This window comes from Phymastichus coffea, unplaced genomic scaffold, assembly GCF_024137745.1.
Source record: "Phymastichus coffea isolate CEN01 unplaced genomic scaffold, Cenicafe_Pcof_1.1 PCOF00099, whole genome shotgun sequence".
NCBI classification, from domain to species: domain Eukaryota; kingdom Metazoa; phylum Arthropoda; class Insecta; order Hymenoptera; family Eulophidae; genus Phymastichus; species Phymastichus coffea.
The window spans coordinates 145869-173845 of NW_026706910.1; the positions used below are offsets into that span (position 1 = coordinate 145869).

The following is a 27977-nucleotide window of genomic DNA, read 5'->3' on the forward strand; positions in this document are numbered from 1 at the left end:
TCTCTCTCTCTCTCTCGCTCTTTCGATGCTGTGCGCGACGACTGCGCCGCCGTGGGAATGCGTCGATCGAGAAATGTACGGCGGAGAGGGGGTGGATAAGACGACATTCCTCGTTATGCCTTCACTACTACTGCGAATTGTTTCTCTTTCTTTTTTTTGATCATTTATGTATTTATTTGATTACTCGTTAACATTAAGGATAGAAAAAAATAAATATACAATGCACGGTATTTACAACAATGATTATTTACACGGCGAATCGTTTTTAAAGCTAAATACTGTTTCCGTAAAGAGTCAGAGCTGAGTCTCGGGCTTGCGCTTGCTACAAGCTTGCGTCTGCTGCTGCTCGCGATTGTTCCACATCATGTCCTCGTGATACGTGATGTGCCTGCTGCCGTCCTTGCCCGTGGACCCGTGTACTTTGGGCGTTAAGCCAACGCACAGCTGCTGCTCTGTGTCCGTCTCATCCTCGTTGTCGGCGCTGTCCACGTCACCTGTGAACACACGCGTGATTGACAGATTAATTTTAGCCAACGCGGGTTGTCGCTTTTTCGAAAAGAAAAAAAGAAACCGAGAGCCAAGAACGGACAAATGTTTGGGACTTTTGAAACTCGAGTAAAGCGCTGACATCGATGTCTAAAGTTAGAATGATTTATTGGCGCTTCTTTTAGTTTTACGATGAGCGCTTAATAAATTGCCTCGATTTTTTTGCTTTTCTTTTTTTTTTTGCGCATTTTTACTTTAGAATCGGCCAGATGCTTAAAGAATTTTCAAAGTTGGATTTGGTTGCACGAAGAGTAATTTTCAATTTTCTTCCGATGTAAGTCAAATACATGCCCACACGTAAATATTGACACGGGCTGTTTATAAACAGCCCTGCGTTTACAAGCACAGCTGGAGTTTTTGCATATTTAAAAATAGCGCGTTCTTTGTTCTTTTTTACAATATAACAGATAATGGTGTAAAAGAAGTGGCATATGTATATATATATGTATATATATATACATACATACTATATATATATATATTTCACGTTTCGAAAGAGCATATCTTTATCGGATAGTACTGGGATAGCTCAGCGAGTACAGAATAATACATATGCACATTGATTTGAATATTTGTCTTTCTTAACTTATCTATCAATAAATGTCGTATAAAAAGTAAAATCTGAAATGTCGATCAGTAAATTTATTATTTTTTGATTAAAAAATCGGATTACGTGGCTTATAACACTTCAATCGGCAAGAATAGATTTGTTGGATATACAGTGAAAAATTAAAAATAACAAACCATCGGAACTATTCACAGAAGGTAAGTAATAGCGTGCGCCCGTTAATCTTGTAGGCGCATCTCGTCGTTCGTTATTCTTATGATATTTGAATTCTCGTGGTAACGTGTAGCTCCGAGGCAATGATATTTGACTACCTTCGATATCACTAACGTCCTCGTCACCATGATTCTCCTCTTTAAAAGACTCGTCTAAATCGTTTTCATTATTGCACAACCTGCTTATAAACGAGAATGACCCCATTAATTTTACGAGCGAATCGTAGGCTCGATTCGAAATCAAACACTATTATTCACCTGTGATTAGCAATCATCGGCGGGGTCCAATGCGCATAATGATATGGCAAACACCTTGGCGCAAGTAAAATTTCCGAAGTCTCCATTGCTTTCTTCGGCGACGTTTTCCATTCCGGTGCTGGATGTGTCGAGGGGTAGGACGGCGGTGGCGGCATCAAGCAATGCATCTTCACTGGTGGCCACGCCGAAACGCCGTTATTCTTTCCCTGCACTGTCATTGCGTTTGGCGATACCGACAGAGGTGTGTTTGGCGAAGTGTGCAGTTTGGTCGGCGGTGGCCGTTGGTTGGACGTCGTAGAAGACGTTGATGGCGGCGGGACTAATTTGCCTTCCTTGATTTCCTCCTGTATGGCTCGCAGCTCGCGTAATTGTTGTTGCTTTTTCTCGCGAAGTTTCTCATGAATTAGATTCACGCTGAGAGAACCACCGATCGTCATGTCCGGCTCGTTTTTCTCGTCGACCTGCAAAATTTCAATCGTTTATTCAAAAATTCGTCGTTTCCACATCACCTTTACAAACGATAAATGTCGATTACGTACATTATTTAAGCTCGGAATTGGCAACGGTCTCTTCCAAAACGGAATTAGCTGCGGTCCGTTCACATTGTTATTGGCCCATTTATTAGCATCCCCAAGTGTTGTCATGGGTATGGTGTTAGATTGTGGTTGCGTGGGTGGCGGCACGAAAGTCGTTGGTTTCTTTTTTTTTCTATTTGGATTAGTTACAGCGGGGTTAGCGAATCGACAATTGAACACGCCTGGAATACCCCCATTGTTGAGTTTCACTTTACGCACAGCACAGCCGTTGCTCTTGCCGTTAAAACTGTTCATGTGCTTTTCTTGATAAGGGTTCTGAAATCCATTATCAGATCGTCGGAAATTAAACTTTTTCATAGTAAACTCACACATAAAATTAAATATTTTTATTGACAAGTTTATTATAGTCCATGGCTTCGAAGTAAATAAAAAATGAAATAGCAACGATCGAATATCTACAATGAGATGTTGAAATTGATTGCTTTGGTATAATGTCGCAAAACGACAATGACAAAATTGCAAAGCTCGATCGAACAAGAGGCTCTTTCACAACGTTAAAACTGAATGATCTTTAGTCACGCACCTGCCGAGACAACGTCGTAATTGCGTTATTGCCATTCATCCTTCCTCCAGCTTCATATCGCAACCGTCTGACGTGAAAGAACCTGTGCAAAAAAAGCACTGCCATTGAAGCGCGGAAACCGGCAATAATTCACTGGCACGATCGACAAATATAATCTCACCTGTAGTACAGTCCCATGAAGAAGAGTCCACCGAAGAAAAGTGCGAACAAGATGGATATGACCGTGAGAGGATGAACGTTGCGATGCAGCTCGCTGTTGGTTACGCCAACCAGCCACACACCCGTCAGCAGACAATTCTCCAGAAACATCACCGAGTAGAAGATGAGCATCTTCTGACGATGGTTGGTCTCGTGCAAGTTCACGTACGAGAAGACGTAAACGAACGCTAGCATCGAGGCGATGAACAGCTTCCTCGTGACAGTGAGCTGCTCTCTGCCGTTGAACAGGCCGTCGGGTGTGAGCAGCAGCCAGGTGAGCATCGACAGCCAGTGAAGCGCAATGACAACGAGCAGCCATTCGGCGCCGTATATCGACGCATAAGCAACCAGCGCACCGACTCTCGCGCTCACGGTGCCCAACCGCCATGCCAGCTGCGCCAATACGCCCAGCCACGTGAGTACCAATCGCTCGAGATTACGCAGTCTCGCCGCGCCCTTGCTGAACGAAGCCACTGCCCAGCAAACGCTCCAAAGCGACAGACCTGCCGACACCGTGGCCAGCTCGCCAAGTTTCGTTTCGCCCGGCTGGGCTGGCCGAACCATACTGGCGCCTTCAAAATCCGCCGAGCGGTACTCGGTCGAACCTAAACCTAGGGCTAGTAGGTAGGCCTGCAGAAGCAGCATTGGCGCTGCCTCGCAGAAGGCGTGGATTAGACGCAGCATGCATAGCTCGCGCACCTGCAATGCAGAAGCGTTTCGTTGGGCTTGTCACATCCAAACCGGGCTCCGTTTCTTTCCACGCCACTTATCAACCTTTTTCTGTTTGTTATTTTTTTGTTTTTTTTTTTTCGTCGCGCCCTTCCAAATACGCCCGTGCCGAAGTTTCGCAACCACGCGTGAAAACGACAAAGAAAGGAGAATCGGGTCGATAACGCGCAGAAGCTTGCCGAGTTGATCGTGTGCCCCCGCGACTTTCTCTCCATCGACATCATTTGCTCTCGATAACTCGGAAACGTTACGCGGACTACTTGAACGGCGAATCCAGCTCGCCAGTGTGCGTATACTCACTTCGTGTTTGACGAAGGTAAGGTCGACGGGTATGAAGAGTTTGAAGTATCGCCACAAAACGCTGGCTTGGCTGAGGTGAACGAGCAGTACGCATCCAAGCGTCCAATTAGCAGTCTTTTTTACCCCATTAATATCACAGTCCGTGTTGGCGTTTGGCCGGAGCTTACCCCTCGCTCCCCACAGATACCACTTGATGCTCATTACCTGCAATCGAATTGGCATGAAACCGCTGTCCGATCAGCATTCTTTTTTTTCTCTCGTTTGGGCTTGCAAGCAGGGCTTGTTCGCGTCGACCGGAAAGCAACGAGAGCTTAGACGATCTTCGCGTGGATGGCGTTGCTCGTAACGCTCGGCAAAAGCGTTTGCGCGTTTGCCGTGCAAGCGTAAACAATTCGTCCGAGCGAAGGAGTCGCGCGAGAAAAGAAAAGAATGCGAACGACAAACAACGCGCTTGAATGATCGCAGAACGCGGAGTACGTATACGAACAGGATCGCGCTGCCGCTGCGCGCGCGCGTCTTTTTAAGCTTTTTCGAATTCTCGCTGAATGGGCATTTTATGGATGCATGAGTAATATATCAGCGCCACGGGCAATGCTACTTCTCGAAACTTGCATACATTTCCATACACTTTTACGAGAGAAGAAGATGCTATCTAAATATTTTCTCAAGCTTACGTGGACAATAATGAGGCACAAAAGAAATCTCTCATTTATCAAGCTTGAAGTTCGAGAGACGCGCTCGGGATTGTTGGTGGTATTATCTTTACAGAGATTTGGCCGCTTTTTAAGGGAATCAGCGAGCGGCTCGCGAAAGCAAACAAGGAAAATGAAAAACGAAGAAAAACAACGCGGTTCCGCCGATTTCGGAGTGTTTTTGAAATCGCGGAGTTCCAAATATCATTGTTTTTCGATTCCGCGAGCGCGTTCTCGTAAAAAGTACTTGGTCAAGCATCCGCAGCAAGGATTCCCGAGATTTTTTGAATATTCAAGCGAGATTCCGGTCCATCGGAATGTTGGTTGGCACGAGCGCGGCTTAACGATCGCGAGCGAGAGAGCGCAAGGAGGCGGCGAGCCCGTAAGCCCACATGCACGGAACCACGTTACCTGTGAGACGAGGAGCGAGGCGACGACGAGGCAAACGCTGATAGGGAACAGCATCCTGGGCGCCTCGGGATGATAGGCGAGGGCGTAAGCCATTGCGAGATCGAAGACCACGTCGCAGAAGTAGGACGCGAGCGAGATGATGTTGAACAGTACGTCGCACAGCGGCAGAAACTCGTGCTGCTCGACGCGCTCGGCCATGCCGATCTCGCGACACCCATTTGTTTCCAAATTGCAACTGTTTACGTGCACTCGACCGCCACGCTCCTGCTCACCATCGCGCCACTGTCTCCATGCAGCGCAGCAGCGTCGTTACAACTGGCATATGGAGTCGCGGCGGCGAGAACATCTAAGGTTGGCCGACCTGAAACCTCCTCCTGTCTCTCTCTCTCTCTCTCTCTCTCTCTCTCTCTCTCTCTCTCTCTCTCTCTCTCTCTCTCTCTCTCTTGGACCCAAAGGCATCCGAGGAATGCCGTCTTGCCGCCAGCGTTATTATAACTTGTTGCTCGCTGCCGCTGCGCGCTCTCCTCCACACACACGCGTGCACTCGAGCGCGCGCGTGTGTGGACTTACCTTTCCTATACCTTCTTTCTTTCTCTGGTGAAAAGAGCGCGACTAGTGCGCCACCACCACCGACGCAGGAATGCCACACGAACCCTTACGGTAAATCGCGACATTTCGACGATCGTCTATATACTTCTTTCTCGGCTTTGTTTTTCTTTTGGCTTTTATCACTTCCTTTTTTTCTCTCCTCGCTTGAATTCCAGTCCGAAAGAGAGAGAGGATTTTTTTAGTGGCGCATAAGTTATGCCGCGATTAGAGGCTTCTAGCCGATTAAGGTATGACGCGCGGCCCGCGGGCGACGTTATTTATTATGCGCTGCGCTTATTTTCTCCAAAGAGAGGATACTCGTAGACCGGATTGTCCGCTGACGAAGGAGGGGACACACAATGCGCAAAAGTCTCGAGGCCTGTCTGTTTTAACGAAAATTCGTTTATTACAGTTTTCTTTCGTTTTTATGTACAAAAAGCGTCCGTTTTCCGCTTTTAAGGATAAACATTCAGAGTAGTAAAATAAACGAAGCTCGAAGATTTTATGTCGCGTAAACAGCGATGTTTTTTTTTGTTGTCTATTGCAATAGATATTCACGTATTCACAGAAAGAAGATTATTGTGCGGAATAATATATAACTGAACTTTGTTTTGTGCTTGCTCTATAATCTTACAATACAAACACTTATTAATGAATATAAGCCTATAAATTGCAGCTTGCGATATTGGTTTGTGTGTGTGTGTGCGTGCGTGCGAGCGTGCGTGCGTGCGTGCGTGCGTGCGTGCGTGTGTGTGTGTGTGTGTGTGTGTGTGTGTGTGTGTGTGTGTGTGTGTGTGTGTGTGTGTGTGTGTGTGTGTGTGTGTGTGTGTGTGTGTGTGTGTGTGCGCGCGTGATATTTATCATAGTTATTCATTAAAATTAACAAACTCAACAAATCTTTTGTAAAAACAATAGTGTCACTATTATGCATACTCGTTTTGTAAAAAAGATTGCTTGCGACATCATCGTTGGATCATATATTCATGGAAACAATTGTACAGTCAACGATGCGTCGATGTCCAACCTGCGTAGATATGAGTTTTATATCAAACTTACAATACGATCTCGTTTTTAAAGTCTCTAGTTAGCTCTTTGTGCGGCAATATTATAGAATTCAGCAGAATTTTTTCGGAAGCCAGACTCACGCAGGACCCTGAAAAATAAGAATGATAGAGGGCCGTCTTACATAATTATCTAGCGCCCGCTTCAGGCCGCCGCGAGACTAGTGTTTATCCCTAATTCAATAGCGAGGCTTTTATTTTTATGTTAACGTTTACAAATCACTGGCTTTTGAGTTTTCGAATGATTTATCGCGCGCATGCAAAGCGCTGCGGCTTGTTTATCTCGCCGAAGCGTCTTTGGTGGTGTTCGTGCGCTCGTACAAATTATTAGAACGAATTGACGAAAGGCCCGCTTCCAATTCTCGAGGGACGACATTGTTATTGGCATATTCTGCGCGAACGTCATTTTTATTTTCAATTTGTTAAAACGCTGGGCCTCAATGAACCCGATGTGAAAGTTTACCAAAGCCACCTCGAAAGGTAATACACAGCGAATGAAAGCTCAATGATTCGTCGACTTCCAGATCGCGACAGTAATGCTGCGGACGTTTGAAGGAAAAAATGATAATTACCAAGGATCGTCGCCGAAGGGTTGAGTTGTCCGTGATTGTTGAAAAGTGGGCGATTCTCCATCTTGGCGAAAGGCTTGTCGGGATTGGGGTCACAGGGTGTGCCTTCGACACGCGCCCACTCGCCCACGCAGCTGTCTTTGCCAACGATGCTATAGAGGACGATCGAGTGCGCTTGGATGCGCGCGTTATCCATCACTATCGTCTCTCGGATGCGAACTCCCGCGCCGATTGACACGTTCGCGCCTATCGATACGTTTGGTCCCAACTGCAATTTGGAGAAGTAACCATTGGGTGAGGCAAATCATGCGTAAAATCAAAATCAATTGATTACTTTTTTCGTCAGGTCAGAGAATATTCTCCGCTCTGCATAGGTGAATGCTTAAAGATCGTTAATTTTTAAATAAATTTGATTATCGCAAGTAAAGGTATCTGCCAAACATTTCATTTGATAATTAGATTATTATAATATTGAAAAACTTCATTGTACAGTTACAATTCTCTGTAATCGATGGTCAATTATAACTTATAATTATTTACTGTAAGAATGGAATGTAAAGTGTTCAAGAGTGGGCGCCATTCATCGGAGAGACTGAAATTGCTAAATTGACGCATTAATCAAACCCTATTCAAACGTATGATAGCAAACCAAAATACCAGGGCGTTTTGCTTCCGACAGTTTAATGCGACGAGTTGAGTATACTTATAACAATTGTAGCAATTTTCAGCGAAATACACTAAATTTACATAGCAGGCTTAATTAAAAACTAAAAATAACGCTTCCTATTAAAATACCTGTGTCGAAGTGTTGTTTAAAGTCTAAACTAGCACGTCACATGTGCTTCAATATTATTATTTCCCAAACTAGGAAAGGTAGTGTTCATATAGTCAATGATGCTAGTCTCTCGATTTTTAATTATTCTTTGTCTACACAAGTGCATTTGATATATTTTCAAAGGTTTCAAATAAAGCGACAAGGGTTCAATCACCCGTAATGGTAAATTAAAAATAAAGTTATTTTTATGCCTATAGTTATGTACAGCTGATATTACTTTATCTGATACTTTTTTAATTCTAATCTCACGCGATTAGATAATAAACTTTTTATATCGGTAATCAATCTTTATGGATCAATAAATTTGAAGTATGACATTAGATATTCAACTTTCGAATTATAAGAAAATTCATCTCTGTTAATATTGCTTGGTATTATTAATTAACTACCACATTGAAAGATCTTTCCGTATGTCACATATTGTCTGTTTTGCAATTGTTAAAGCATGTTATATTACTTAAAGATCTTTAAACATATGATTGTTTTGTCGTATCTCACGTTTATTTTGTTAAATATTTCATTGATAAAGAGACTGCAAAATTTAAAGAAAAGACAAAACTATTCTTATCGAAAAATGACGCCCATATCTCGTCATATTTGTCCAATAATTAAATAAACGATGAGTCATATCATGAGCTAAAAATACTTACAACGGCAGTGGAATGAATTGACGCTGTAGGGTGAATGTAAACGTCGCCTATAATTTGACATTTGCTAGTTGTCGCCGAGGCTAATCTCTCAGGCCTATGCAGTTTGTAGAGAGTTAAATAATGACGGTTTACATAAATGGCAGAGCCAGCAGTTTTCACCTGCGACCACCAGTTTGTCACTGGTAGTGCAAACAACTTCTCACTACTTATCAATTTTGTCATAATATCTTGCTCTAGCGATATGTAACCAGAATCTTTGCCATAACCATTTGCTATTCTAAAATTTTTAAATAATTTTCAATTATTATTACAAGATTATAGAATTGTTCAGAGTAAAAATAAAAATTGCTAAGTAACTTACGTCTGTTTTGCTGGAGGTCGATCAGAATAAAAAACATCAGCCATTCTTTGAAAAATTTCATTGGTTGCTATATATATACCACAGCTAATTTGCGTTGACACAAATGTTGAAGGTTTTTCTACATAATGAGCAACACAGCCTTCATTATTAAAAACCAGACAGCCATAATTCAAAGACTGCTGTCTTGTTGCTTCTGTTGACATAATTGTAAGAACAGCTCCTCTTAATTTGTGAAATTGTAGGAGTTCTGCCAGTGGGAAATCAGCACAAACATCACCATTAAAAATAATGAAACTGTTTTCTCCCCCAGCTTTTATTTGATCTCTAAAGTGGTACATTGCTCCGCCAGTACCTAAAGGTGTAAATTCTTGTAGATATCTAATAATAAGGCCATTGTTGCGAGACATTTCATCAGCAAATGGTTGAATGTCTGCAGCATTATAGGAACCTATGATTAGAACTTCATTAACACAAGATACTTTTTTACATGCTTCAACATGATGCTGAATCATAGGTATTCCAGCAATTGGAAATAATGGCTTTGGTATATCCAGTGATAGAGGCCTGAATCTAGTACCTAAAAATGGGCAATTTTTAGTTTATAAAAATCATTACATTCCAATTTTGTCTGTTGTTTAATTTTTGGATATGTTAGATACTTAAATAATATTACCTTTTGAAGGACCTCCAATAAGAATAACAGCCTTCATAATGAAAATAAGCGTAAAAAATCAAGCAACTTCTAAATTTTGCCTAAAAGAAATAAAAAAGGTGAAAACTAAAAATGTTCGCTATCACAATAGCAATCAACTATTTTTCAAAACAAAATTCACTTGTCACAAAAGGAATGACATTTGTAATCGGACAAGCCTCTTTTTATAGCAACTATACCACTTTTCTTCCATAAAACACGTTATTATCGATCAAATAATGCTTCTGTAAACAGTGCATAGGATCTCTTGTCAATAAACCGCGAATCTTTTCCACGTTTATGGATATGTTTTACTGTATTATTGCTGAATCCGGATCCTGATGACGTGTAAACGAACGATGACTATACTATATAGCAGTACACCACTAAGGTGTGCACTGCGTGCGCGCGCAGCTACGTAATATATAACAATGAACAAATATATATAATACACTATCCTTTCGTTCGTGTGAGTATGTTTACATGTGTAAATGACGAACGCGGGAAAGCTGATTGTTATTTAGTGGCAATTGTTTGTAGTCAGGTAAAATTACTCGTTGCATATTTCTCTTGAGTTTCATTTGATAACGTGGCACATGAGTGCCGGCACATACGCCGGTACATTTTATGCCAAATCGCAGTGTTGGCGAATTTTCTAACCTATTCATAAATGTTTGTGATTGTAATTATTGCAAATGATCATGCAAATACTGAATAATGTCGATTTCTCTTTAAACATGATGTTTGCAATTTGATTTTTGTGATTCATTAATGTAATATTTTCTACAAAGTAAATTATAATTTTACATTGTCAATATTCAGTCAAACGTTGTGCTCATAAAGTATGTAATTATTTCCAGTTTCATATAAGCTACTACAATGTTCAATCAAAGTACGACACTTGCTACTACAACACCTTCAACTGCAAATCCTATGAAAGATTTTGAAGTTGTTTCACCACCAGATGATTCAATATCAAGTTTAGCATTTAGTCCATCAACTATTCCTCAAAATTTTCTAGTCGCTGGATCTTGGGATTGCAATGTCAGATGCTGGGAAGTTGAACAGTCTGGAAAAACTGTTCCCAAATCCATGCAAAGTATGACTGGACCTATTTTGGATGTTTGTTGGAGTGATGTAAGTATTATATCCTAAAAGATTGGAAGAAAAATATTTCAAGCCATGTCAATGTTAACTTTATAAATTGACTTTGGCAGGATGGAACCAAAGTTTTCATGGCATCCACTGATAAAATGGTTAAATGCTGGGACTTAGCTTCAAATCAATCAATTCAAGTTGCAGCTCATGATGCTCCTATAAAAACTTGCCATTGGATCAAGGGATCAAATTACACATGTTTAATGACCGGATCTTGGGATAAAACTTTGAAGGTTGATTATTATACTATGTTATCCATATTATTAAACATTTTATTGTTTATTGATACTTTAAATATTCATTTCAGTTTTGGGACACTAGATCACCAAATCCAATGTTAACAATTAATTTGCCTGAGAGATGCTATTGTGCTGATGTTGTAAGTATTTTAAATGAATAAATTGCAGGAAATTAGATAATAATCAAATATTTATCAAATAACGTTAGGATTATCCAATGGCAGTGGTAGGAACAGCTGGAAGAGGATTGATAGTTTATACATTAGAAAATACTCCACAAGAATACAAGCGTATTGACTCACCTTTGAAACATCAACATAGATGTGTTGCCATTTTTCGGGACAAAAAGAAAGTACCAACTGGTTATGCATTAGGTAGTGTAGAAGGCCGCGTTGCTATTCAGTATGTCAACCCAACAAATCCAAAGGATAATTTTACATTCAAATGTCATCGTTCAAATGGAGCGCCTAATGGTTATCAAGATATTTATGCGGTATTTTATTTATTATTTCTTTTTGTACTTTTTCTTTAGAGAATCTATACCTAATGCATTCTCAATATTGTTAGGTCAATGATATAGCATTCCACCCAATACATGGCACTTTGGCAACAGTTGGTAGTGATGGCACGTTTAGTTTTTGGGACAAAGATGCTAGAACAAAATTGAAGCCATCTGAGACTATGGAACAACCAATTACTAGCTGCTGTTTCAATCAGAATGGCCAAATTTTTGCATATTCTGTATCTTATGATTGGTCTAAGGTAAAAAGTAAATTCCATATTATTTTTAAGAAATGGAAAATATCGGTATTAACTCATTCATTGTTAATTTTTTTACACAGGGTTATGAATTTTACAACCCTATGAAGAAAAACTACATTTTCCTCAGACCTTGTTATGATGAATTGAAACCGAGAACTACATCGTGAACATTTAGAATTAATTCTCTGTATATTTTAGATGTAACTTTTGTGAAAGAAAAAACAAATTTTCAAATAAAACAGTTTTTTACCAAATCATATTGTTTTGATGATTGATCATATCGAGTATTACCAACTTGTGAATGGAGAAAACACGGTATTAAAATTATTAAATTTATATAACAGATTTTATTTCACAGCTTTTTTCTGTTTTCATACCAAAATGTCGTACAATATATTAATAATTACTTTACAATTGAAATAGACATTTATGTGGTATGTACAGTCAATTATACGATAAAGCAATTATTCGATGAGTTATAGATACATTAACAATTTTTTGGCAAATGTGAATAGTCTTCACAATTTACGTTTATATATTTATGTACAATGTCTTATTTTTTTATTTCTCTATATATATTTAAAAAGTTTACGTAGTGTAAAACTGCAGTTTTGTTTTTAAAATACAACATCGTAGTTGGTAATAAAATGTTTTCAGGAAAAATAAAAAAATAACTGTACAAAAATTTATGAAATTATAATTACCACAAGTATGTACATTCTAGTAGTAATGTTTTGTAGAATGTGAAAATCGTTAATTTACAGATATTTTTATATTCTTATGTCCTATGACATTAATCTGTACAGTGATTTAATAATTAGACGATTATACATACTTCAAATATCAACATTGTATTAATTAAAAATTTTATAAAGCAAACTTTGGCTTCAGTTAAACACATGTTTTTTTTTAATTTATTTTCGAAGAGCGATCAAACTTTATACGAAGGTATTACAATATGCTTAAGAAATCACTGTGTAGTGATTTCTATGAACATTTATATCTCACTTTTTTTACAGTACGTAAAAACATATATGCATCTAGAACATATCTGTGACAATGTCGAACGAATTATCATCGACTGTAGACAGGAAAAATGATCTTTGATTTACTGAAGTTTTATAAAGCAGTTGATTACATCAACAGTGAAACAATCTGTTATTATAAATCATCGTGAGCATGTTTTCTTTTTCGTTTACTACCGACGGTTGACTGCTCGTAATTTTCCATCGTCAACGGAACTTCATTACTGTTCTTATCACTAGAACTTTCAGAGTCTTTAACTGGAACAATAGGCACTGATTTTTCAACTGCTTTTTCGCTCTTGTCTTTCAATGATATTTGTTCGTTTACATTTTTTATTTTGTTACCATCCATTCTCTTGATTATACTTGATTGTACGCGATCATCAACTTCGATATCTCCTCTCTGTGCTTTTTGTTTAACAGAGCTACTTTCATTTTCGACATTTATCTCGGTAGGTAATTCAATGCGTACGACACCTTTCTTCGTCTTCGAAATCTCAGCCGTTTTCTTTGTGTTTGTCGTCGACTTAGAATTGACAAAGACACTTTTGACAATCGACAGATCCGTTTCGTTATTTATGTAGTCGTATATAGAAAAAATGTCGATTTCCGAATTGCCTTTGGATGTAACGTTTAAGCTTAAATCAATGATGTAACGAATAACAATAGGCATATACTTTTTCATAAATTTCTGAAACTCCTGCGACTGTGCACTATTAAGTATATCGCCAAACTTTTCAATCATGAGTTCCGTTACGTACGACTCGCTAAAACCTTCAGACTTCATGACTGAATCTAAATCGGGAAACTGTTTGATATTATATGCAGCATCTCTAAATAAATAAGATAGCAAATGTTGCTTGTTGATTTCGTAACGAAATTGAGCATACAAAGCAACGATTGTTAGATCAGGCGGTACTTCGCTCAATTCTTTCATGAACCAGACAATTTTTTCTGATATATTAGCCTTACTAAGCGTCTCCTCGTCTATGCCTCTGTCTCTCATGACCAACAAGTAAGCTTTCTCGATTCCCTCGGTGTGTATTACAAATCCTTGATTTCGTAACATGGTACCAAAGAGTTCATTTACCAAAAGCTTTCTCATCAGTAACCAATTTGTTACGTCAACAGGTACACTGTTAAATAGTTTATTTAAGTCAAAGTTTCTTTGTATATTGGTGCTTATTCGAACCAACTTTTCTGACGTTTTTTCTATGTCTGCTTGAAGATAAGCGTAAAGTAATTGCTCTTGGTCAGACGTTACACTTTCAACAGCTTGATTCAATGTTGCAGTTGATGGTGAATTCTAAATGGAAAAGAAAAACGCCATCGTTCTTTCATTTCAGTTTTTGAACTTATTATAAATGGAAAACTTGCGATTTCATATACGCACGCAAACTAAAAAATATATATGCAACTAAAGCGTAACATAAAATACTCGATTAATAAGACGTAAAATAACAAACATTGACGATAAAATCATAAAATAGAAAAAACATGACTACTAACGATAAGACGTGCGCAAATATTCTTTTTGTTAATTGGGAAGACGTTTTACGTAAATATATATCCTTACATGCATTACAAAATAAGCTCTTGAATGTAAATGAATCAGTCCTTATAAGACAAGCAGCGCTATCTCTCGCAGCAAAAGATTAAAGCTCTTTACATAGATGACAGTTAAGCACGAAACAATACAAACCTGCGATGCTAATTGTCTGCTTAATATATCTTTTAACGTGCCCTTCAATTTCTCAAACATTGACTGATCTGTCGGAGCTTTCAATTGAACTTCGTCTTTGGGCAGAGAGCCTCCTGTAAAAAAAGTAATGCAAAACATTATTAAACAATGTCCATTACAGTTCGTGGTAATATGCTTATATTCTCTACAAAGGAGTAACTACCTATGGTCACATATAAATTGCCTCGAGAGTCAACAAGAGCTTGAAGTAATTGTTTAGCTTCCGCTTTGAAGAGAAATATAAAAGGAATAGTCACGTCGTCAACGTGTTTTCCATCACCTGACATGGCAAACATTGGTGAATTGTGAACACTGGATGACGGTGTATTGTCAAATACTATTCCCGCTATAGCTCCTGCCTTTTGTAAAATTCTAGCCTGTAAAACGCGCAATGCTACTGTAAGCTCAATGAAAACTATCTATTAAAACGAAAGCTCTTAAAAAGTTATACCTTATCTATAAACATACAGTTGCCTCTATCAACAATAACAATCATTCCTTTGTAAATCTCGGAATTTCGTAATTCCTCGCATCCAAAAGTTGGAATAGCAAATAGAACTCTTCCAGCGATCTTTTTGTTTCTTAAATCCCATCCGAATTGTGCAGGTCCAGCTAATAAAGTAACTTTTTGCTGTGTGTTTGGTTTAATAAAAGTAAGTTGCACTGGTTGTGTTTCTTGTTGATGTGACTGTGACTTGCTCAATTCAACCATCTCTTGCATGAACAGTAAACCCTCCTCGGCATCTTGAGGTGATTTGGCATTCGAAAAAGTGTGTAACAGTTGAATGCTGCCGTCACTGAGGGTAAGAATGGTAATTCCCATATCGCTAAGGAGTTTCCAGTGCTCAAGGTTGGACGGTATGAATTGTGAGGCACTCAGTCTTTTCTTTGCTAGTCGTTTTGGACAAACATCTTCTACCATGTTACGCAAAGGTTGGCGTACTGAAGCTGGGAATAAATGTACACTGTTTGGACAGGTGCGGTCTGTTTCTTCTACGTGGACTTTTTCTCGTTCAATATCCTGAAAAATATCCAAAATGTAATTTTGTTATAAAATAAATTTTCGCAAGTTTTTTGTATAACAAGATATTTACCTTTGTAGCATTAAATCTTACTGAAGCCAAAGAAAGAGGCAAAAGATGACCTTCAGTAGTGAATACATATTCATCCAAATTGAGTATCAAATCATTAGGATCGGCGAATAGGAGGTACAAATACTTAAAGGTTTCCGAGAGTACAAAACTGTCCATAGTGTCATCGTGTTTATTTGTTCTCACGTCGGAAACGGCAGCAAATCCACAGGTCACTCTAGCATATGTTTGAAGGCTTTTGAGAACCTTGCGACCGACACCTAAGTAGTAATGATCACCCGTTGCTTTGTACAGGAAGTATGTAGATTCTAAGAACTCTGGTCTCAAAGGATGGTGACCCCAATGAACCTATAATTTTTGTCATTGAATATTTAATTATTTTAGAAAGGAGTTTGTAATTGGACACACTAATTGATCATCTCAAATAAAAAACATTGAATTTAAAATTAAAAATCAAAAAATTTAAAAGAAAGAAGAATAACTTAAACAAGATAACGTAATTAGAGGTGATCAATTTACATGTCTAATGTCTCACTCCCCTTAGCAGTAAAAGGAATAATGTTAGTAATATTACTTGAAAGTCAGTGGTAAATGCTTCTGGAATAAAATTATGCCTTTGCATAACTTGATACAACATTTCATGTGTTTCTACTGCTGGTTTAATGTCACCTTTTAAAACCTATAGAAATAATATTTCGTGAAAATATTATAAAAGAATTAATAAAATAATAATCTAAGTTGTACCTGCAAACCCGGCCAGAAAGCTAATAATGCATCCATAAAATTTTTTGAATTTGTATTTGGCCTGTGCATATGAACATCTAATAACATTGGTCCTTGACTAATGTATTTCATTATAGCAGAATAGTGTTTATTAAAACGACCTAAGTATTTTTCATCACCTGAAAGATAATTAAATCACTACTACAAATGTTCAACCTTGAAACAATAATTACCAATGTGCAAAAATAGCTTACCAAGGAGAATGTAAGCTTTTAAACAATATTCATAATAAGAATCAATTCCAGCTCCAACACCAGAATCTCTACGAACCCAGTCTCCAGAATTAACATTCAGTACAGAACCCATCAGGTCAGTTCCTCGATGCCTTAATTTCCATAGAACGTCCATAGCTTTCTGAGCCTTTTCCTGTACAAATATTGAAATTATCATGCTGAAAATATCAACTGGTTAAGTAGTTACAACAATTTTTTACTTCAAATACTGTCTCTCCAGTCAATCTTGATAATGCAGCCATTTCTAAAATCATACTACCAGCGCATGCTGTACAAGTTTCTCTCATCATTTCTGAAGGTACTCCTTTCATACCAGACTTCAAATTTATCTGCAAGTCAATTAGTTTGTGATATAATTCACTTTTAAAAAGTATAATATATAGTATAATATAATTCAAATTTTTTCTTCAACATTTGTGAAAAAAACTATTCAGAAGGTTGAAACACTCACTCTTCCAAAAGGTATTCCAGTAGTTGTGTTAAATGCAGGTAAGAATCTGTATCCCAAATCTTTGGCTAAATTCAACAGTTCACCTTTATACCAAGGTATAGCATTTTCTCTTTGCTTTACATAATCTGCTAAAACGTGACCACTCAAAAGACCACTAAAAATGAATAGTTTATTAAAATTGTGATTTTGACAATATATTGAATTTCAATTAAATGGTATACCCTAATATTCGTATATTTGTTTCAAACAATGAAACTATAACATCTGTATCAAATGTAACACCCTTAATAACAAGCTTCACAGCTTTTTCAAATTCTGCTAAATCATTCATTACCTGGAATATTTATCATCAGTTATTTAATAAAAATAGTTAAGAGAATTCCAAATAATTTTAATTTTTATTGAAACTCACCACAAGAGTATCAAGAGTATCAACTAATGTCAAGGAAAAGCTGAAATAACAAAAATATATTTATAATTTATCTTATCTCACTTGCAGACTAATATAGATAAGAAAAACATTTTTCACATAATATTTACATGTAAAAAATGTAAGAAAAATTCTTTCTGACATATAAAAAATTGATAATAAATTATTTTCAACTCACTTTCCAAGAACAGAATCTATGTCTCCTCGATCTTGCTCTGACCCTCTATATCTTCCTTTACAACTTAATGGCATCAATTCATCAGCAGGATATGCATTATCCATATAAGCATTATAGGCATGATAGAACATTTCCTTCGCTTCTTGTCTGTACAAAATGAATTGTTAAGCATCTATGCTTAGTTCTGATGAGTTTATCTCCATAAAAAAAAAACCTACTTAAGTAACTGTCTTTCTTCTCTGCTCATGTATTCTATCCGCCCATCATCAAACATTTCCATAGTTCCCTGGACTATACATGCAAAGGCCATCAACAGCATGCAGCCATGATAAGAAAGTGATATTATTGCCATAGTGAGCTGATTTTTTATGTCTCTTGCTTTGTCAAGAGGTCACTATTAAAACAATACTCATTTTTGGGTTCAAAGTGTGCGTCTTGCAATCAACTGAAGTCAGTTTTTTTCAATTGTACCACTGGAACTTGAGCATCTTTCTTTTCAGCTTCTCTGTAATTGACAAATAGATGTGCTTATCAATCAAACTCCAGACATAAGATCTTTAATTGAATTGGGCAAAACATTGGAAAGAGAGTGGGAAAAATAATCAGACATCCCTCAAGAAAAACTGAAAAACAACCGAATAACGAGTGTCTCATCACGCTAGAAAAAATTGTAAACTCGTAAATAAGCATTGATGGTAAGAACCTTCAAAAACTATATCTCAATGGTTAATCGAGGTCAATGTACACAATCAGAATCTTCAAACAGATGGCTATACAATTGCTTAATTTTTGATCCTATGAATAACAAGTATCGCGTAAAAAATATAAGTTGTGCTGATGATCGCGCTTACGATACTCAAATGTACATTACATTATATTTTTATCAAGGACGAATGATGTGGCGGCGCACGATTTTGCGTGTGTATGAATGTGACTGCTTGGAAAGTCTTCTTTACCAGTGGAGAAAGATAGTAGATCCGATATGGCCTTTATTCGCTATCACATCACAAGATGATGATATTTTTCCAAACCACTTACGATGACTTCAATCAGAGCTGATATCCATAAACAATACTTTATTATTGATCAATACTAACATTAACTCAAAAATTCAGAAAGCAACAGACGACGAATGGTATTAGCGATATTGCCTCCGCGTCTTTGCAAAATGTACATACACTATAGCGAAAAAATACGAGATAAAAACCTACGAAAATATGGCTCACCTTTGCGCGCGCAGCTGAACGTTAAGTGTTTTAATTTTTATGATGATTCGCATCCACCGTAGTAAATTTTTATAATTTTCTATATTATAATTGATTGTCCGCTTGTCTTTCAATAATAACAGTTTTTGGTGTTTAATCGTTCGTTACAAATTTTCATTACAAACTTTCGTTGTTGAGGTTATATTTTCAAAGATTTTTTAATTGTTTTCAAAATAAATATAGAAGTTTAACTTTGTTGTAAAATACATTCATGCTTATTGGTATCTTGGAAACAATAGATTTTTGTAGCAGTAATATTGTGTAACCAACTTTGTAACAGAACGTTTATTTTATCTTTGTAATAGTTCAAAAAATATAATAAGGGTGTTTACAGAAGAATCTGACACTTTCAAAGTAATATTTTGAACCACTGCGCAGTCGCGCATCGATCTGTGTGAAGACCACTGCGCTATAGGGATCTTTGAGATTGAGACACATATTTCGAAAGCAAAAAATATATAAAAAAAGAAATCAAATAAATTTCATTCTAATAACTGAGTATATAATTGTAACCTAAACTTTAAACTGTTAAGGTTGCATTATTTCAAATAATTGATTTTTTTAATAGCTTAGTATTGAACATTAAAAAGAAATAATAACAATAAACTTTTAAAGTATCCCGTTAATAAAATATATAAAGTCATATTTTAACAATTTTATTTATATTTTGAGTATTTAATTATTTATATCTGCTACAAACACTAGATTCACTGAATTTATAAAAAAATATAAAAATTCTTGAAGTTTTAAACTTCATTTTGCTGTGTGAGTGTGCAACTGTCCAGTGCGCCGACTGCATTGTGCAAAAACTTGGTGCCTACACCTGTGTGAATTAAATAAATTTATGTTACGTTACACAGTAATCTTACGGTTGTAGTCGTACGAAGTGACGTATTTTGATTAACTTGTTTGTTGGTTGATTATACTAGATATATATGTAGGGTAATATGCCTTGCGACTAGTCGTTTTCACAGTTATGTGTTTTACCAATTTTATCAATTTCTGCTAATTAAAGAAGTTCCAGCTTACAGGTAGTATTTTTAAAGCTCATATTTTTTATCAACATCCGACAAAATGTTCGGCAAGAGAAATAAGGAAGAGAAGAAAGAACGACGGCCCAGAAATCCTGATGTTCTAGCTCAGGTTATTTTTTAAAATTTATTTGATTTAGCAGCATTGTTAATGTTAATGACATCATCTTGTGAGATGTTTTTATTGCACAATTTCGACATTAATCAAGTATTTTTTCTTGTAGTTTGGTATTTTTGAAGTCCCAGATTTAGATGGCATTGGTGGATCAATGGATGATGGTGATGATGAGGATTTGGAGGCTGAGCTGGCTGCATTGACTGCTGGCGATGAACCCAGAAAACTAGCTCGTAGAAAACGTAATTATATACAACCTTTTTCTGAAAATTTATTATAAAAACAGCAATGTTTATGTTTATGTTATTACAATGTTTTCAATTGTAGCTCCTCCCAAGCCAGTAGTTGATATTGACAAATTAGTTAACGAAAGCTTGCAAGATATTAAGTCTGATGAAGAATTGTCAGGTGACGACGATGATCCAGAACTATTGGTAAATTAATCTTAAAGCTTATACTATTTAAGCACAAGCTTATGCTTATGAAAACTTACACCATCTTTAAAAATTAAAAAATGTTTGTTTGATAGAATGAGTTGAAAGCTATCACTATGGGTGAAGTTGAAGAACTTGCACCAGATACATCTGAACCACCATCAGATGTTGTTACAAATGAGACTACTAAACTATTAGAGCAGCGCTTGGTAATGTATAAGGTTGCTGAAAAGAAAGCTAAATCTGAGAATGAAACGAGTAAAGTGAGACGATTTGGTAGAGGAATCAAAACATTGGAACATTTGCTGGCTACTAGTAGGGCAGGTGGAGAAATTGATCAGAGTGAAATTCCACCTGAACTTTCACCATCTGCAATAGGAACTGCTCCTGAAAAACCACCAGCAGGTAACATTTTTTTATTAGAAAAAAATAATAATAATGAGTAGTTATAACAGTAAATTTTATTGATATTAGATATACTAGCCCCAAAAGATACAGTAACCTCACAGTCAACATCAGCTTCTGAACCTATTTCTCCTGAAACAGAAACAGTAGATCAGTCTACAGCTGAGCCAGAACAAAAGATTGAAGAGTCATCACCAGTAAATGTAGATACTGAAAAATTGAACATTCTAACAAATCGTCAGAAAGAGTACAAGATTGCGGCTCTAGCTTGGAAAAAAGTTGGCAATCACGATGAGGCTCTGAAGAATATCAAAATTACTAAACAATTTGATGCTGTGATAAATGCAGTCTCACATGGTGAAACAGTTGATTTGTCCGATATGCCACCAAGTCCATCGCTGCCTGGTGTATCAGCTACTGTTGAGCCAATATCTGATGATGGAAAGCAGGAGAATGAAAGCCAGCAAGCTACTCAACCTAATCCAGCTGGTAAAACAATTGTTCAATTGTTAACTAATCAATAGTCTTTCATGAATAAACATGGTCTTCAATTATTTTAACAGTAGAGCCAAATATGCAATCACTAGAAGCAGCTTTGAAAGAACGCTTAGAAGTTTATCGTCGCACCAAGACAGTCGCCGAAACTGAAGGAAACTCATCGAAAGCTCGACGTTATGGTCGCATATGCAAACAATTTGAAGATGCTTTAAAACTACACGCTAAAGGAAAACCAGTTCTTGTAGAAGATTTGCCTGCACCTCCGGGTTACCCTTCATTAACTGCATTTAGTGAAGCTAAACCAGCATCTGTTAAACTAGCACCGACCATTGTAGAACCCTCAGAACCAAGAGAAGCAAATGAACCGTTAAAACCGAGTCCAAGACCAAGTCCAAAACCAAGTCCAAAACCAAGTCCTCAGCCGAGTCCTAATCCGTCAAGAAAAACTCCAGTTGTTCCTCCTCGAACAAATTCAGGTATATTTTAAAGATTGCACTTACATTTTAATGACTACAACAATTTTTATTAATTGTAATGCATTATTTTAACAGACAAGAAGAAAAAATTGACAACACGAGTTGATAAACAAATCGAGGCGCTACAACACCGTCAACGTGAATTAAAAATAGCTGCTTTGAAAGCTAAAAAGGATGGTGATATGGAGTTAGCACGAGATTATTTACGGCAAGCAAAAGGGATTGATCCATTAATTGAAGCTAGCATGTCTGGTCTACCAGTAGACATGAAATCTATCCCATTATCCCCCAATGCAAAACTTCAGTTAGACGAAGAAGACACTGAATCTGTGAAACTCAGTGATGACGGTTTTACTATCATATCGTCGTTGGATTGTTCTGAGGCTACTGGTGATGATAAACAAATTTATGATAACCTCGAAACTCAGTTAAAAAAGCAGATTAAGGTAAATAATAGTGATAGTAAAAAATGTGTGATGGATGTAAATTTAGCATTTTTTATGTGTTGTAGTGGTGCCTGACTACAAGAGATCATTGCAAAGCTCTTGGTGATGTACCGAGTTGTAACAAGTGGAGTCGTTTAGCATTAGAATACACAAAAGATTTAGACATGGTTAGAGTAAAAAAGAGAGATGGTCTTCCACCTCCACAACATCATTATGAAATCAAAACGTATTCCATCGTGCAGTAAGTTACTTCAATTCACTTTTTTTTTGTTTCAATGTGTGTACTTTAGCATACATTGTAATCTTTTTAGGAGCTGCACAGATCTAACTGACGCAGATATAGAAATATCAATAATTAGGGGTATAAATTATACCAAAGAAAATGATACTTACGTTATATTTGAATTGCCGTTGCCTACCGATACTCCATCGACTGATACAACTTCAACGATTAGAGATACTAATAGTCCAGAGTATAATGCAGTGTTTCCATTGACTGGAATCATCGATCGTAAATCAAGACAATGCCAGAGGGTTTTCAAGAGACATGCTTTAAAATGCCAAGTTTGGTCTAAAAAGTAAAGTATACGTTCTTTTTTCAAAATTAATTTTACATAAATTAATAAGAATATACTGAATTTGTCCACAATCATAGAACCGTGGTATTTGTTATTTTGTTTTTATAAAAAGAAATTTTTCGACATTCAGATAATATGCAATCATTATTATTATCGTTTGTTTTGCATGATAATAGATAAACATTACTTGATTAACTGATTGAAGAAGTTATTCATAAGTAATTATGCTTCTTGCTGCAAATGCATTTATAATTTTGGATTTTTGTTTAAAAGCTTGTTTTTATATATCCATTTATCATCATAAGGTTTCATCAAATTTCAATTGATGCTTATTTTATGCTCGAGAAATGTTCAACGTGTAACATCAACAAATTTTGAGTAATGAAAATGTATAGTTAGTTCCTTAGAATTGGCCTAATTAATTGACTACCATAGATACCTAGAATAGGACGTTGCTTGCAGATGCTCGTGGAATCCTATCCTGTGTTGCACTCATCCAAGGTATGCAAGTTTCACGAGAGTGTCAAGTAGAATAGCTTGATAATGGATCGACGATATTTTTGTCGGTATCTATTTCGCTATTTATATTTTACACTTTCATATTAACCTCCTATGCAATTTGGTTTGTTCTTCATATTTTTTTTATTATATACAATTTTCTTTCTAATTAGTAATTGTACACGAGCAACTCGTAGAGCAACGAATCTTTTTATATTCAAGATAGGTTATCGAATATTATTTAACGGTCATGTATATTTATAATTTTAGAGGATTTTTCCGGGCTGACAGTCTTGTAGGAACTGTGAACATCAAGCTTCAGCCGCTTGAAACTAAATGCATCTTACATGATTCATTTTTAGTAAGTAAATTAGTTTATCGCTGTGCATCTATATCAATCAGTTAGTAGCAGTTATTAAAATTAAAAAGAATGTTACAGTTGATGGATGGACGCAAGGCTGTAGGCGGTAAATTGGAAGTGAAAATCCGCCTCCGAAATCCTATTCTCACGAAACAAATTGAACAAAACACCGACAAATGGTTAGCAATCGACCACTAACGTTCACGCCTTATAGATGCTTCTAAAGCCTTTTCTCGCTATGGGAAACTTGTAAATAATAATCGAGATTCTCCCAGCTGCTGCGTAAAAAACAATACTATGTAAATACACAAGCGGGAAAAGTATTATTTTTGTTAATCGCCCGTTGTCGATATTGTCATTTTAAATTACTATTTTACGTGGTGATTATTAATTTTTATATTCGCAACACAACGCTTTGTAAATGTTCTTGTATTAAAAAAATAAGAGCGAGAAAAGAATATACGATATTCTGTGATGAAAAACAAAAAAAGAAGATATTATTCAACAAGCGTCCCTCTCGTGCTAGGCAGAAAAAAAAAGTAATTCACGCAGCTGACTTGGCATTTTCCAAGGAACAATACATCAGGTGAATTCCACTAACAAACTATTGTCCGGTAATCGTTCCTGCTGCTAGCTATTTTGGATTTGCGGCCTGCACTGCGGGAGGCAACCCCCTCCCCCGTTTTACTCCTCTCGTTGTTGGTTCTTTGATTCTCTCCGTGCTGTGGAAATTCGCACTGTGAGCAGCAGCGCGGTAAACGCTTCAAGCGGACGACCCGTGTGTGCGGCTGCAACTATAGACTATTGTGCGCGCCAACACGCGCTTGCTAAAGGGTTTAAGTGATGCGTAATTCAAGGGCTATTCGGCTGCTGCTGCTGCTGCCGCGCCATTTGATACATTTTACATGTTGTCTGTTTCTATTCACGGTGTATCAATGGTTATTTGGCTTATATTTGATTTCGATATTTGCTTCCGATGAGCCTTGTAAATTGTATTTACACGTGTTGCGCAACTGGTTTTCTTTTCTTCAAATTTTCTTTCAAACGCATTTGCAAATTGATTATTAGACATTTAAATTAATTTTTGTGTTATTTTTTTATAGAGATTACATCCGAACGTTTTAATTAGTATTATGAATGAAACAATGTATTTCATCGTTAATCATAATCTATGTATGTTAAAAAACCAATATTTCTTTTTTGGCGTATGTAAACGTAAATTTGAGAGACGAACGTCTTTTTTAATAACGCGATTCTCCTTACCGTTAGAACTTGAAATTTATAGCTAAAATGTGAATGCTATTTAGAGACGAGTACAATTAATGTTTTATAATGGATCATTTCTCCTAATTAACGAACTACGTTTTCTCCGCACCGGCAGCGAAAGAAAAAAATGGTACGTATCTTCAATGAAAGAAGTCAGCAGCCTCGCATCGATTTGACGTCACGTGCATCGCGCCCTCGACGAGCACAGCGCACCGTGGGACGTCGCTGCAGCTCTGCTTGCAAGTGCACGACAAACACGCATTTCTCGCACCTCAGCATGCAGCCCCGCGTGAAAAAGGATAGGAAGACGGAGCAAAGAATCGAGCGGCAGGCGCGCAGACGAGTCGCGAGCGCGCGAGTTTGCCGTCGAATTACTAACGGTCCAGCAGCGTTGTTGACTTGCGGGCTAGCGAATTAACGATGTTTACCGACTCTCTCAACCCTTTCGCGTTGGTCCGCCGAGAGAGAGAGGGAGAGAGAGAGAGAACAATGGCTCGCGTATTTTTCCTCGAAGGACACGTGCGATTATTTGGCCTGCGCGTGTATATATACACGTACGCGTGCTCCCTGCCTTATCGCCGCTCTACGGCGTGCAATGGTCGCTCCGGCCGCATTATCTAATTGCCGCGCGAGTGTGTAACGGCGCACGCGGTGTTTCCAGTCCAATAAAAAAGCGTTCGTGTGCCACTCTCCAGTTGCCTACCGCGAAGCCGCGCATCTAATCTTTGCAATGCGCGACAAAGAGCGCCTTCCTTTTTTTCTTTTTGTTAACTTCATCGCGGCTACTGGATATCGCGAATGAGCTCCGGCGGGCTTGTGTTTCAAAATAATCGTGTCGGTTTTGTAGATCGACGTCTACGGAGAGCGAGATTTTTCGATATGGAAATAACAATGTTCGGGCGCTTTATCGGCACGGTCTTGTTATCGGCAGCTGCTCGCCGTGTTTAGAGAGGAAAATCTTTGAATTGACTTCGTTTGTTTGCGAAAATTTTTTCGTTTTTAGAAATTGTGCGTTATCAAGCTGATAAGTTATTGTTTTGAAGACTCACGATGCACACATAGTCTTCGATCGACAAGTTATTTATTCGTTAGATGTGCGAGAACACGATTGGACATATAGCGCTGTTTATCTCGCGGCCGCGATGTTTACAAAAACTCTAGTTTGAAGTGAAATCGAGTCCGTTCAAAATTAACTCCACGAAGATATATGTAACGACGTCGCGCACTTGTCAAGGAAATGCGACGCGGTGAACTCATTTCTTTGGAAATAACTTTGTGCGCAATTTCACGGTCCTTGCAATCACGATGGTCGCGCATTATAGAAGAGCTAAACAATGTTTTACCTGTACATTCCAATCAGCTCGAAAGCAGATCTCTTCTATTTGCCAATCATTATAGCCGCTGCCGAGCAAATAATTGCGCGATGGAAATACCACGGTGCATCCATGCGCACAGGTACACCTCTCTCTCTCTCCATCAACTCTTTCTCTCTTTCTCCGTGTCTATCTCGGGTGCATGCATTTCGCAATCTCAGCGCTTACATCTCTTCGGCCAATATAATGAGCATTTACACTTGAATCACCGAAGCGCGAAGCCTGTACAAACTCTTCTCTCTCTCTCTCTCTCTCTCTCTCTCTCTCTCTCTCTCTCTCTCTCTCTCTCTCTCTCTCTCTCTCTCTCTCTCTCTCTCTCTCTCTCTCTTTCTAATTTGCCGAAAATAAAACTGAATAAAAACGCTCGGATTTCCGCTGACGCCCGCTATACGACGAACGGTGTCCGCGTAAAGTCAAAAGGCCATCCGACACTTCAGAGTCATATAAACAACGCGATGCTCCTTGATTTTCGCTGACGAGCGGGGAACGTGTAGATTTTTTTTCGTTTCTAAAGAGGTTTCGAGTGTCGAATTTTTGCGTCTGCCGCGGTGGGCTAATGAATTTGTCGGAATTGTTATGCAGTGCTCTGAGAGAAGGGTAAAGGCGAAGAAGATGATCGAAGTTTCTAATAACTAGTAGTACGAGTCAACCTTTGAGTTAGGAGTTGGTTTATCGGCCCTCTACCTTTCTTCTTTTTTTTTCTACAAAAATATTGTTAAAACTAACAATTTTTACAAATACAAAAATATTGTTAGTTTTAACATAATGACGACGTATTCAATAGAAATGCTTTTACAATGAAGATTTATGTGTGATTTCGTTTGATTTCCATGAACTTTTTAATTGAAAGAAGATCTTTTTATTTTTTGTTTGTCTTGTAGATTATTTACACATATTCCTAATTATCTGCGGTTAATTTTTTATCGTAACTAATAGATTGATTTTTTATAAGTAGAATCATGTATCAAAATATAAAGTTTCTTATTATCTCGAAATTATAACATCAAGCGCAGTTTTTTCTCGAATAGAAAATTTTTTTCTTTTAGAATGATGCAAAGATTGATTTTATTATGTAGCTTCAACTATGCGTTTTAATTACTTTCTAATGGCATAAATATGTGACGACTAAAATGTTTTTTAAATAAAGATAATGATAGACGAACTATATCAAATTACTCGCAGTATTCCCGACGTAGTTATCATTTTCTAAACAGATCTAAAAGGGAAATGTCTAAAATATGAATTATTACTTTTTGTTAATATTGTTATACATTGAATGATTGTTAAAAAATGTTAAAAAATTACTGGCTATGAATCTTCAATAACAACTTCAAAATTTTTGCAAAACTTTT

At 37.4% G+C, this 27977-nt stretch overlaps 5 protein-coding genes across 10 annotated transcripts; 2 read left to right on the forward strand and 3 right to left on the reverse strand.

Annotated features, from left to right (window-relative positions):
- Positions 1-192: 192 nt before the first annotated feature.
- LOC131670080 (uncharacterized) lies at positions 193-5456 on the reverse strand. 2 transcript variants are annotated; one of them, XM_058945436.1, is made up of 8 exons: positions 5034-5456; positions 3931-4134; positions 2864-3600; positions 2704-2785; positions 2124-2435; positions 1585-2045; positions 1291-1508; positions 193-494 (listed from the first exon to the last, which is right to left on the reverse strand). In XM_058945436.1, the coding sequence occupies exons 1-8, from the start codon at positions 5229-5231 to the stop codon at positions 295-297; spliced, it is 2412 nt and encodes an 803-aa protein (XP_058801419.1). In that variant the 5' UTR covers positions 5232-5456; the 3' UTR covers positions 193-294. The 2 variants fall into 2 exon arrangements, with proteins under 2 accessions (XP_058801419.1, XP_058801420.1); XM_058945437.1 differs by having other exon boundaries at positions 1291-1505; positions 5034-5453.
- A 551-nt stretch (positions 5457-6007) lies between these two features.
- On the reverse strand, positions 6008-10121 carry LOC131670081 (mannose-1-phosphate guanyltransferase alpha-A). Its single transcript, XM_058945438.1, has 5 exons — positions 9771-10121; positions 9098-9674; positions 8737-9013; positions 7255-7519; positions 6008-6774 (listed from the first exon to the last, which is right to left on the reverse strand). Exons 1-5 carry the CDS (start codon positions 9805-9807, stop codon positions 6674-6676), a joined length of 1257 nt encoding a protein of 418 aa, XP_058801421.1. The 5' UTR covers positions 9808-10121; the 3' UTR covers positions 6008-6673.
- A 92-nt stretch (positions 10122-10213) lies between these two features.
- Positions 10214-12201, forward strand: LOC131670082 (protein Rae1). 2 transcript variants are annotated; one of them, XM_058945439.1, is made up of 7 exons: positions 10214-10332; positions 10649-10925; positions 11006-11179; positions 11254-11325; positions 11394-11678; positions 11753-11947; positions 12028-12201. In XM_058945439.1, exons 2-7 carry the CDS (start codon positions 10668-10670, stop codon positions 12112-12114), a joined length of 1071 nt encoding a protein of 356 aa, XP_058801422.1. In that variant the 5' UTR covers positions 10214-10332; positions 10649-10667; the 3' UTR covers positions 12115-12201. The 2 variants fall into 2 exon arrangements, with proteins under 2 accessions (XP_058801422.1, XP_058801423.1); XM_058945440.1 differs by lacking the exon at positions 10214-10332 and adding an exon at positions 10366-10561.
- Positions 12202-12296: 95 nt separating this feature from the next.
- LOC131670079 (ER degradation-enhancing alpha-mannosidase-like protein 3) lies at positions 12297-19275 on the reverse strand. 4 transcript variants are annotated; one of them, XM_058945435.1, is made up of 15 exons: positions 19106-19275; positions 18098-18384; positions 17880-18026; positions 17684-17723; positions 17493-17605; positions 17272-17425; positions 17021-17149; positions 16782-16953; positions 16549-16706; positions 16379-16483; positions 15808-16152; positions 15165-15734; positions 14877-15090; positions 14675-14787; positions 12297-14278 (listed from the first exon to the last, which is right to left on the reverse strand). In XM_058945435.1, the coding sequence occupies exons 2-15, from the start codon at positions 18229-18231 to the stop codon at positions 13109-13111; spliced, it is 3564 nt and encodes a 1187-aa protein (XP_058801418.1). In that variant the 5' UTR covers positions 18232-18384; positions 19106-19275; the 3' UTR covers positions 12297-13108. The 4 variants fall into 4 exon arrangements, with proteins under 4 accessions (XP_058801418.1, XP_058801417.1, XP_058801415.1 ...); XM_058945434.1 differs by lacking the exon at positions 19106-19275 and adding an exon at positions 18836-19026; XM_058945432.1 differs by lacking the exon at positions 19106-19275 and adding an exon at positions 18751-19026.
- A 586-nt stretch (positions 19276-19861) lies between these two features.
- Positions 19862-27062, forward strand: LOC131670009 (coiled-coil and C2 domain-containing protein 1-like). Its single transcript, XM_058945294.1, has 12 exons — positions 19862-20287; positions 20400-20532; positions 20618-20724; positions 20820-21129; positions 21199-21618; positions 21693-22103; positions 22179-22549; positions 22615-22790; positions 22861-23127; positions 23590-23628; positions 23896-23986; positions 24065-27062. Exons 1-12 carry the CDS (start codon positions 20219-20221, stop codon positions 24182-24184), a joined length of 2514 nt encoding a protein of 837 aa, XP_058801277.1. The 5' UTR covers positions 19862-20218; the 3' UTR covers positions 24185-27062.
- The last annotated feature ends 915 nt before the right edge of the window (positions 27063-27977 follow it).